Source organism: Triturus cristatus, chromosome 6 (genome assembly GCF_964204655.1).
Source record: "Triturus cristatus chromosome 6, aTriCri1.1, whole genome shotgun sequence".
NCBI lineage: Eukaryota > Metazoa > Chordata > Amphibia > Caudata > Salamandridae > Triturus > Triturus cristatus.
Window position 1 is genome coordinate 1,065,922,365 of NC_140589.1, and position 12,063 is coordinate 1,065,934,427.

General features: G+C 43.6%; 1 protein-coding gene across 1 annotated transcript in view; it reads left to right on the forward strand.

The window, feature by feature from the left end:
* Window positions 1-12,063, forward strand: part of FRMD1 (FERM domain containing 1) — a 574,048-nt gene that overhangs the window by 247,777 nt on the left and 314,208 nt on the right. Inside the window, exon 6 of the mRNA XM_085611901.1 lies at window positions 9,347-9,502. Coding sequence (XP_085468027.1) covers window positions 9,347-9,502 — 156 coding nt within the window. The remainder of the gene's footprint in view (window positions 1-9,346; window positions 9,503-12,063) is intronic.

Here is a 12,063-nt window from a genome sequence, read left to right on the forward strand (position 1 = left end):
AAGAAATAAAAACATCAGAGATGGTGCAAACACGTAACAAAGCAGGATTAAAATGTTTAAAAGCCCTCAAGAGTCACAACAATAAAAACACAGTACACCTCGCAAAGCGTGCCAGTCTCGATCTCCCGGCTCAAGCCTCAGGAGACGTCGACGCTGCGCGCTTGCGCCATGGCCCACTAAATAGTGTGCAAGGAGCAGACGCTAGACTGCTCCTCGTGTACTACCAAGATGGCGGGCGATATAGCTCGCAGTGCAGGGGATCGTATACGCGGCGATTTAAAAGGTAAGAGTATCCCCAAAGTGCAAAGTGCTTCAGCCTTTAGAATATTTGAATAAATTCAACAAGAAATAAAAACATCAGAGATGGTGCAAACACGTAACAAAGCAGGATTAAAATGTTTAAAAGCCCTCAAGAGTCACAACAATAAAAACACAGTACACCTCGCAAAGCGTGCCAGTCTCGATCTCCCGGCTCAAGCCTCAGGAGACGTCGACGCTGCGCGCTTGCGCCATGGCCCACTAAATAGTGTGCAAGGAGCAGACGCTAGACTGCTCCTCGTGTACTACCAAGATGGCGGGCGATATAGCTCGCAGTGCAGGGGATCGTATACGCGGCGATTTAAAAGGTAAGAGTATCCCCAAAGTGCAAAGTGCTTCAGCCTTTAGAATATTTGAATAAATTCAACAAGAAATAAAAACATCAGAGATGGTGCAAACACGTAACAAAGCAGGATTAAAATGTTTAAAAGCCCTCAAGAGTCACAACAATAAAAACACAGTACACCTCGCAAAGCGTGCCAGTCTCGATCTCCCGGCTCAAGCCTCAGGAGACGTCGACGCTGCGCGCTTGCGCCATGGCCCACTAAATAGTGTGCAAGGAGCAGACGCTAGACTGCTCCTCGTGTACTACCAAGATGGCGGGCGATATAGCTCGCAGTGCAGGTGATCGTATACGCGGCGATTTAAAAGGTAAGAGTATCCCCAAAGTGCAAAGTGCTTCAGCCTTTAGAATATTTGAATAAATTCAACAAGAAATAAAAACATCAGAGATGGTGCAAACACGTAACAAAGCAGGATTAAAATGTTTAAAAGCCCTCAAGAGTCACAACAATAAAAACACAGTACACCTCGCAAAGCGTGCCAGTCTCGATCTCCCGGCTCAAGCCTCAGGAGACGTTTTGACTCGCAATGAACTAGTGCAGAGGCTTAATGTGCTTGCTCCAAAGAACAGATCTGTATTTTATGTGGATAGCTGAGTTGATTAGTAAAAACAGCCTTTACGAGGGCATTAAAACAAATAAAGTGCATGTGAGAGAGGTGCTATGGAGAGATGAGGGACACTTTTGCCCAGTGGTAGTGAGGGAATCCCAAGAGGAGGTCATGCAGGTGAAAAAGATTGTTGCACCAGGCACCATCTGTGCCAAAGCCGGCCCTGTCTTTATCACACAGGTTTCCAGCAGCAAAGACCACTAATGTGCTGCTCTTCCACCTTCAGTTGCCCCCCAGCCTGGGAAACACCATTTAATCAATTTAGCATTTACCTCTGAGCCAGCTCAAACTCACCAGAACGTGGCTTGCTGTAGTGTAGTCTTCCATCCCAAGCTGCTGTGCTCTATCTTTGGATTCTCATGCTCTTCCTGCCCAGAGTGTTGGAACCTTTGAGTTATCCTTTCGAATTGGATATGAACTCTCAAGGGCAGGTTCTCAGGCACATTTTTGCATACTTCATGAATTGTTGCAGGGGGTGAGGTAACTGTTATTTGCACCGTATGTGTTGCAGATCACCCAGTTCTCACGTTATTGCAAATTATTTTATTTTTTTGCTTCTTATCTAGCCTGTTCATGCTAGTGTGTGACCAGAGGTCCTCAACAAATTGAATGCAGACAAGTTCGAGGGTTCATGACCTCTGGTAAAGGGCAACCATCTTGCATGTTCCACCTGTGGTGGTCTTATACGTTTTTACTCTTCACCCTGATTCTTACCAGGGACATCTTCAGGGTTTTGGGTGCCCTGGGCCAAACGTATTTTAGGGGGCCCCTGTTCTGAACTGCTTTGAATTTATGATCCAATTTCAGCATTGTCAAGCCAACTTTGGCCAGGTCACTGACACTGCACAGGCACAGGGGTCGAATTCTAAACGTGTTCCCATTAATATTCAGGGATAGTGATGTGTGTTTTCAATATAGTAATTTAGTAGCAGCTCACTAACATAGTGCAAATCAGTGCCCCACTGCCATCTCTCATGTGTGAGGTCCTGTTTTGCTCTAATAGGAGCTTGTTATGGATGTTGCATGGTGTTGAAAAAAAAACCACATTTATCTGCCAAATGACTGTAAAAGTCTCCTACTCATTACCAGTATTAAAAATACATTAAGAAAAATGCTATTTCAAACAATCCATGTTTAAGAATCAATCAAGGTCATCAGGGCAGGTTTGTGTGGCAAACAGAGGATGTATCTATTAGCCCCCTCCCACCCACCCACCCCTGAAAGGCTGGAGCCCACTTTGCCAATGCCTTAAAACGTCTCTGATTCTTCCTTGTATGTATTCAAGAGAGTATAAAACACAGAAACAGCGCATGTTTGAGCTTGCTCTCTTATGCAAGCTTCCTGCAATCGCTCCAGTTTACTTAATCGCCTTTCAGCCATAATTATATTACTAAACTCCAGTTTAACAATTTGAGTTTAGTCATGTACTTCATATTGCCCAAAACAATCATCCCGCAGACATAATGGGGCTTATTTGCACCACTTTTGCCTCATTTTTAACATGGGAAAAGTGGCGTACGGGTGGCGCAAGGGGCTTGTAAATCTGACGCAATGTGTTTAAGCCTTCTTTTTTTTTATTTATTTTTTTATTCATCATCGCCAAGGAAAACATATCAATTCATTTCATTATACAAGTTCCATCCAACCGGTTATACAACAAAATCAACAGAAATGACAAAAAAAGAATATACAAATAAGCAAAATTAAGACATGATTAGACCCCGAGCAGGAAGACTTCATTATCTCATTATTTCAGTCATTTTCAAGTCTATTTTTCCAATAAGTAATTGGGGCCCAGATCCGTTTCCCCATTTGCTTTGTCTTCCCTCCTTTTTTATCATACAATGCTTTTTCTAATACATATACCGCTAATAATCGCGCTAGCCATTGTTGGAATGTTGGCGGATTAGGATCTTTCCACATTGCTGCAACACATAATCGACATATGGTCATTGCTATATAAATAAACTCATATTGAGGTATTTCTACACCGTCCCTGATTACCCCCAAATCATAACTTCGTTGGTTATACTAATTTTAATCCCAAGTGCGCTATCCAAGAATTGCTCTATTGTGTTCTTAAATAAATCCAAGGCGGGGCATGCAGAAAACATGTTTAAGCCTTCTTGATGATGTAATGAAATGATACATTGAATGAGATAGAACATTTGTTTTGCCTGTTTATGTACGGCAACTTATAATGACCTACGAGGCACCCTTCGGAGCAGTCTTTTGTCTTTTCAGTCTCATCGGTTTTCACAGCCTATCACCAATTTTTGAGCTTATTTGCTCATTGTCACGAGGACATATGGGCAAGCACCTCAACATATTGCTGCTTTCATGCCATTGCTGCATTACACTTTTGTGATGTGACTGCGTCTGAAAGCCAGCACTAAACTAGAGCAAATGTATTTATTCTGAAATGAAAATGCAAAAGGCAGTGTTCCAAAGTGTACGTTAACAGGAGCTTTGTGGCAACAAACGTTCTTCCTTTTGGAAATCAAGACTCATTGTAACACTGTAATTCATAATAGCAAATGACATTCATCACCGCAGGGTCTCGCTCATCCCTCTGGAAGGCGCAATGTCAGTCTTATTTTAACCCACTTCCAGCACGGCGGATTAATTTTTATATGAAACAGCCAGTCAGCTCTAAGCAATTCCCGATCTACGTCATCATCGCACCCACACAATCCTACTCCTGGCACGGAAATTGACCTAGAAAATGGCAAACTTAGATTTGCGACGCATCCTCACGAATTTGAGTGTACTTGTTAATTGCATATGCTGTAAATGTGAAAACCTGCGAAAATTCATACCTTGATCATTGAATATTTTTGATTATTCAAGATTTGCAATGTGTCCTCGTGTATTTGAGTGCAATTATTTGGTAATTGTGGGTGCTACTACTGGCGCTTGTACCTTTTGTGAAAATCCGCGGGGATGATGACAGCCGAAAGGAAAGGCAGCATCTTGAACTGAAAATGATCCTCTCCCACAGCAAGCAGAAGAAACGAATATATAACTTTTCTTCGCATGCGTTTACTTCGCATGCCGTTACTACGCGGTGGTTAGTACGACCGCGTTGTTACTTAGCATACCTTTACTTCGCAATTCGGAACTACGAATTGCAGTAAGGGGGTGCTGGATGTTGGAATAGTATCATTTACTATTCCAACTCCAGTCTATGCGGACACTAGGGAAGGTGTTGGATTTTAAATCCAACACCTTCCCCCCCTTACTGCAATTCCTAGTTCCGAATTGCGAAGTAAAGGTATGCTAACTAACAACGCGGTCGTACTAACGACCGTGTAGTAACGGCATGCGAAGTAACGCATGCTAAGTAAACGCCGCTTCCCGAAGAAACCTCTATGATTGGGCCTGACTCGGCACCTGGAAGTAGGCATCCTGTAAGTTCTGGGTCATGAGAAAATCCCCTTGAGATACCAGAGGATAAATTCTCAGCAGAGACACCATTTTGAATGTACACTTAGTCACATATCTGTTGAGAGACTTCTGCAACAGTTTTTTTCTCTTCCGCAGCTTTCTGCCCTTATCATCAATTTGAGGAGAAAACAGTTTGTCTCCTGAAAATGGATGTTTCAAAAGGAGAGATTTTTGAGCATGCTCCAATTTCCACATTTTCAACCACAAAAGGCACCGAGCAGCAATGGATGCTCCAGCCGCGTAGGCCAAAGAAAATCAAAGGAAACATGAGACAAAAATTGTGCAGAAAGGTCCATATTGGCCAATGTCTCTGTGGGGTATTTTTGTTCTCGGAGACAATCAATGAGAAGCTGAAAGTCTTTCAATAGCGTTTGAGAAAAATAAGCTGCATTGGTCGCAGCCCTCAGGGCAACATTTTATGTTGCATAGTCCCTCTTTAATGACTTGTTCACTATTTTATCAGTTGCATCTGTCAATGATGCTTCTTCAGAAGCCAGAGAAGATGCAGACATCATACTGGCCACAATTGTATTCACTTTAGGAACCTGAGGGTATTTCTCTGCATACCCTTCCAGAGGATAGCCTTTAAAAACAAAACGCAGAAAGGACGTTTTGTCAATGTTCTTACTGTCCTTTGTGACCAAAGTCTCAATCACATCATGCATCGGAAGATTATCAGAAGGAGATGCGGTATACTGGGCAAAGAACTCATTGTGAGACAAAACCTTGGACTAAAACCCCAACATTTATCTGATGTGCTTCAGCAAATCTTAAAACTGTACCCCCAGAATATCTCTGCCTTTAGAGGCAAAACCCACATCCTCAGCCAGGTTTTTTTTTAAAAACATCTTTTTATTAATTTTGCATCATAAATTTAGCATGGATCATACATTTGTCTTTAGGTTACATATACAGTAAAGAAAAAAAACATGATTTAATAGATATCAGTTCAGTGTCCATCATATCTTGGCATATTGTAATCAGCATTACTCAGAGTCAGGGCAATTAAGTCAACTATTTACCACACTGGTCACTTTGGGTGCCTTTCAACCATGATTGTCACCCTACATACCTCTAAAATCTCTCCAATGTCCCCATACTTTTCCCCACTTTTTTGTACACCCTTGCCCTTTATATACCACTTGTTCTGCATTTTGGCGCCTATCCATGCCTGACATTCATTACCATAATGGTGAAGGTTCTGGTTTGCCCCATGCCCTTGCAATATTTCTCTTTTCTACCCCTAGGGCTAAGGTGGCCCATATATGGTGGTACCTGGGTCTAGACTCGTCCCCAAACATATTCAGTAGTATTTCTTTTGGATTCATTTGGACCGTTTTGGATATGACTTGGGCCAATGCTCCAGTGATTCGTTCCCAGAATGACTGAATAAGCAGACACTCCCATAGTTTATGAAAAAAGGTGGCTTCCAGGGAGCAAGCCCGTAAGCACATTGTTGACCGTGTTTTTCCTATCTTGAAAAGAAGGGTCAGGGAATAGTAGGAGCAAATCAAGATCCATAGTTGGATCAGACGGGGCATAGTTCTAATGCCCACCTCTCTTCGGCTTTTCACCGTCTCAGCCTTCTCCTCATCATTCTATGTCCCTGACATCCTCTGGCCATTTCTGGCACAGTGATGTCATCACATCTGGGGAATTGTGTAATAATTTTTTATCTGTCATTAAAATACCCTTATTGGGCATAGGGTCCGCTATGAGTTTGTCCTCTAAAGTTGATAGATCTGGCAACGATGTTCCTTCCCTTATGTGGCTCTTCAATGCGTGGCGGAGCTGTAGATACCTAAATCTTTCTGTTTCAGACAGGTCATATTCTCATTGCAGATCTGTGAATGATATTATAGCCTGTCCTCTCCAAATGTCTCCTAAATGTTTTAGCCAGAGTGTCTCCCAGTTTTTGAATCCTTTCAGTCCTCTCACTTCTCTCAGTAAGTCACTTTGCCTCTGTCAGTCTGTTGCGCCAACCCAGCATGCTGCCTCCCGCCGTGCTCTGATCACCGAACGAGTGTACTCAGGGATAGTGTTATCCTTTCTTCTTTGGTATAGAATAGTTTTTAAGTTTCCGTTGCCCATCGCATGTCTATCTACTCTATACGCAGGCTCCTGCTGACCCGCAAATCCCCAGTCATTAATTAGCATTAGTTGCATTGCCCAACAATAGAGTCGGTCATCTGGGTTTCCCAAGCCACTGTTATATACACCCCTCTGTAGTTTATGCATAGCTATTTGAGGGGGTGACCCCAGTCACAACAATGTCTGCACCTCCTCGTCTAGCTTCCTAAACAATTCTGGCGGTATACAAAATGGCGTGTTTTGCCACACACAGAGAAGACGCAGAAGGGTCATCATTTTATATAGTGCAGCTCTACCCAAAAGTGTGAGTGGCAGAGTGCACCACTGGGTGACGTCATTGTGTAATTGATCTACCTGGGGGTGCACATTCAATCTGAGAAACATTTGCGGGTCCCTGGTTATGTGGATGCCCAGAAATTGAAACCTGTCCTCCACAACCAGAGCCCGACAATCCGACGGCAATCCGAGAATCCCCCGGCGAGTGGGAAGACAAGAGATTTGGATCAGTTAATTCGATATCCAAAATGGTCATGGAACTCTGCAAATATCTGGCGCAACCTGCTTACTGATCCATATGGGCATTTGGCATACAGGAGGACATCGTCCTCATACAGTGATATGATTTCCTCCCACCTGCCGGGCATAGGTATTCCCCTAATCAGAAGGTCACTGCGTATCCATGCCACGAGTGGATTCAGTACCAGTGTGAAGATTATCGGCAACAGGGGACAGCCTTGACATGTCCCCCTCCCCAAAGGGAACACTCAAAAGTTACTCCATTAGCCCTTACTTGGGCCAAGAGTTCCTGGAATACTACTCGGACCCACTTACAGAAGTTTGGTCCAAAGCCGATCCTAGGTAGTATAGGAAAGATATATTTCCATAGTATGCTGTTGAAAGCCATCGTAGCATCAAGTGCCTTCACTACTACTTTATCTGAGAAAGGTGGCTCGGTTTGGACTCAATACCCCAAATAGGAATTGAAGGTTCAGTCGGGTACTACGATGGGGCATGAAGCTGAACTGGTCCGGTGTATTACTGTCATAATAACCCCTCTGAGTCTTGTTGCCAGCACTTTGGGCAAGTACTTTAGCCTCCATGTTTAGGAGGGAAATCGGTCGGTATGAGCTATACTGGGAGGAGGCTTGCCCGTTTTATGAATGGCGACTATTGTGGCAATCCACTGGTCCCTTGGCAGAACACCCTCCTCTCTGGCTTTTTGAAAAATGGCCAACATTGGTTTAGCCACCCAATCGCACATATCTTAAATAGCTCAATTGGCAGGCTGTTGGGGCCCATTGCTTTCCCAGGTTGCAGCCCTCTTATTGCCCCAACCACTTCCTCTTCCGTCAGGTCCGATTCTAATCCCACTCTGTCCTCTTGCGTCAATGTCTGTATGTCGAGGGATTGTAAAAGCTCTGTGCTGTCTAGTTCTGATTCCGGATCTGGGGGGCATATAGGGTCTTATAGTTGGTGGTGATTGCCTCTGACATCTGCCCTAAGGAGGTTCACGTCCGTTGTAACCGTGTCCAATTTAGTTTCCAGTGTGTCTCCTAATTCTAGTATTGCTTCCAATATTTCTCTCAGTGTGGGCCCCCCACCCTGCTGCTGTGTGGAGGGGCCTGCATCAGTCCCCATCAAGGGGGAAGCGTCACCTTAGGCCGCAATTGGTACAGTAGATTTGTCCAGCTTGTTAGATTGCATTAGTTTGATCCCGCAGTTCCTGACGATTGCCCTAAGTTGCTTATTTCCGTTCAGTCCCTCCGGCGCAGTGATCCCCGTCGTCAGTTAGTACTGAGTTTGGTATGGGCTTACGTTCTCTTGAGCCAGCTTTACCCTCTCTTCATGGCCAGCCCCACCCCTGGGAGGGAACTGGGCAAACATTCGGTCCAGCCCCTCATCAGGAATCCAGAGCTATCCCTGCAGCCAAGATATTTTATGAGAGCCGTCCGGCTCAGTACAACCATCCAGGGAAGAGCACCCCTCCACCTAGGTGTTCGTCACGAGGGTCCAGACCCCACCCTCTTCAGCGGTCGCCAAAGCCCCAGGCTGTATGTTTGCCCTCAGGCATCTCCCAGCCGTAGTGATCTCATGGGGACAGAGCCGCACCTCCAGGCAACCCTAGGAATTAATGGAGTCACATTATCTAATAGCTTTTCTCAATTTCCGAATCGCTATTAGGTAATGTTAAGGCATCGCAAATTGTTTTGCGAATCCTACATGCATAGCATTTTGCGATTCCCAAATAGCGAATCAGGAAAATTCTCTACCCGGGAATCGCAAAATGCAGGCTTGATGCATGTGCCCTTATGTTACTTATTCTGTTGAAACTAGACAGCATGCATGTTATGGACTGGAGAGGCTGTCCTTGTTGTTTGTGCTATCATACCTATTGCTTTATTTGAGTCTATTGTGTTATTGATGGAGCCAACCAACTTAATGTCCCCTGATGTTTTTGTATCACACTACTTTGCTCCTGCAAACAAAAATAAAAATTAATTTGAAAAATAATTACTTGCCTTCTTATTCTTCATTCTAGATAATCGCAAAGCGAGGGATTAAATACATCCTGAAGCATGCCCCAGAAATGCATGAAGAACTGCAAGGTTTGCCTGTCAAGAAGGCTGTGCTAAAATTCATCAAGGAGTCCTGCTTGCTAGAAGATGTGCCAGTACACTGCTACAGACTGCAAAAAGTAAGCAGAAATTTAAAGTTCAAAGAACCTTACTCAGAATTGTTGTTCTTGTTATTGAATATGTTTATTACTGCCGCTTGCTTGAGATTGGATGGCTTTACACACTTTTTTGTTGTTGTCCTACCCCTGGAGCGTAATTTATTTGCTATCTTTTTGAGTTGATGAGCTGTAGCCATCCACTACTGACATCAGGAAACTCTATTTTGTCAATTGTTTTTTAGTGCGACTTGGGAGCGCATGTCTTTCTTCACTCTATTCCCATATGCTCATTGCTCACGTTCCTCCACTCGTCTACAAACCCTTCCCATTCCCAGCTCCGCTTTCTTGGCTTTTTGAAAATATTTTTAAATAAATGTTCTTATTTTGTACAAAATTGCTCTTGTTGGGCCCTGGCAGCTGCAAACTGTCACAATAAGACTCGCTACCCCGCTTGTCTGTGGCTGCTCATCCCTTCCTTTCCCTCCCTTCCCTGCACTCCACTTTATTTTATTGAAATTGTTATATTATATGTGCAAGGGCCTACCAGCTGTAATCTGCTGCCAGGCTGCTGCTCGGCTAGGCTTCCACATGTACTTTTGTTTTATTTAACGTTTGAACATTGCTGTCGGCCATAATTGAACAGTAAATAAAACTTCAAATTAAAATGCCAAAATGGTCACTGGTCCATCACTAGGTATGTGCACGCACAGGCGGCCAACTAAGAATGCTTTATCTGATATGGAAAAAACATTCATTCATTCATAATCTTTCTTCGGCTAAATAGACATAAACGTTTTACAATAAAAATGCACACAATTTTTTTATAAACAGTAATTACATAGCATACATTATTCTATAAATACATTCCTACTAGATAAAAACAGAATATTCCAGAGCTCAACATACATATGCATCTTCAGATAATATAATAGCCAGCTAGACCCTCCAATTTCTGTATTTTTTTTTAAAGATGCAAACTTCATAGAATTTTAAAAAAAATATTTTAAAACGCTATACCATAAAATCAGCTTTTAACAAGTATTTGGTTGTTCATATTGCCTCCTAATTTCAACATAAAATTAATAATTGCATAACATCTGTCTAGTGTTCCTAATTGTTGTAGAAAAACAAGTCCCATTTTATAATGACTGACATTAGCAGCTTGTAAAATTGGGAACATGTAAAGTGCCCTCGCTGCAGAGTATGATGTGCAAAACAGCATAAAGTGAAGGTAGTGCTTTGTCTGGAAACATTATCACATGAACGTTTCGATAAATCTAGAAACCATGTACCCTGTACGAAAATACCAACCAAAAGGGGCACAGTGCTTAGGAAGGGACACCTTCCTGCACAAAAACAACCCTTCATGGTGTTTTGCTTGTTCCTATGTGTGTTGCACAATGCAGCACACATAGGAACAGCAAAAACGAGGAGAAATAAAGCATTTCTCCTCGTTTCCTCATGTTAAGACCAGGTTTTCCCTGGTTCTAATGTTGGCTCTGCCTCCTATTTACGCCACCCTTTTAAATAGGGGGCAGCGTCAAAATCAATGGGTGTTGCGGAGGAACGCCCACCGCAAAACCCGCTGCCCACCTCTTTCATGCTAAGTATAGTGTGAAACCCTGCTACACAAGCTCCAAATCATCCAGAACACCGCAGCCAGACTCTTCCTCGGAACCCCACGACACAAGCACATGACCCAGCTCCTACAAGACCTCCACTGGCTCCCCATTGAGAGTAACCTTCAAGCTACTCACCCACGCCTACAAATCCCTCCACAACATCGGACCCAAATACTTCAACGAAAGAGTTTCCTTCCACGTAACCAAAAGGAACCTCCGCTCCGCCGACCTCGCCCTAGCAGAGACCCCATGCATCCGCAGAACCAGAGCAGGCGGAAAAGCCTTCTCCTACGTTGCAGCAAAGACCTTGAATGAGCTACCAGTCAACATCAGACGCTCCCCACTCTGCACACCTTCAGGAAGGGCCTCAAGACCTGGCTCTTCGACTGATCCATAGCTGCACCCCCCTCCAGCACCTTGAGACCCTCATGAGTGAGTAGCGTGCTTTATAAACCCCTGATTGATTGATTGAAACAGTGCCCTATTTACAAGGTGGCATTAAGCCGCTTAACGTGGCTTAATGCCACCTAGTAAATAAGGTGAAGCCCCTATCGCCAAAGGAATGTTGTTAAAAATGACATTCCTGTGGGGATAGGGGCTTGTACATATGCCCCTAAATATGGTTCAATCCTCCCAGAGATGAATACATCGCACACTTTACCACTGTTACCATGAAATGAGACTTTTCCTGCAGCAGCCTTGCACAAAAATTATAGAACAATTGTTTCACCATTGCATTGCAACTGGGGACTATTGATTGAAGAGTTAAAAATAATTTTGGTATACCCAGCTGCTCGAAGGTCTTTCTGACATAGGCGAGCCAGGGAATCCGCTTCCTGATATCAAGAGCAAGGCAATCACTAAGAAAGGTCCTCACCAAATTCACCTCCAGTTTACACCAACTATTTATCTAGAGTAACAAAGGCGCTAAACTAATAAGATCTATAAAGTAGTCTAACC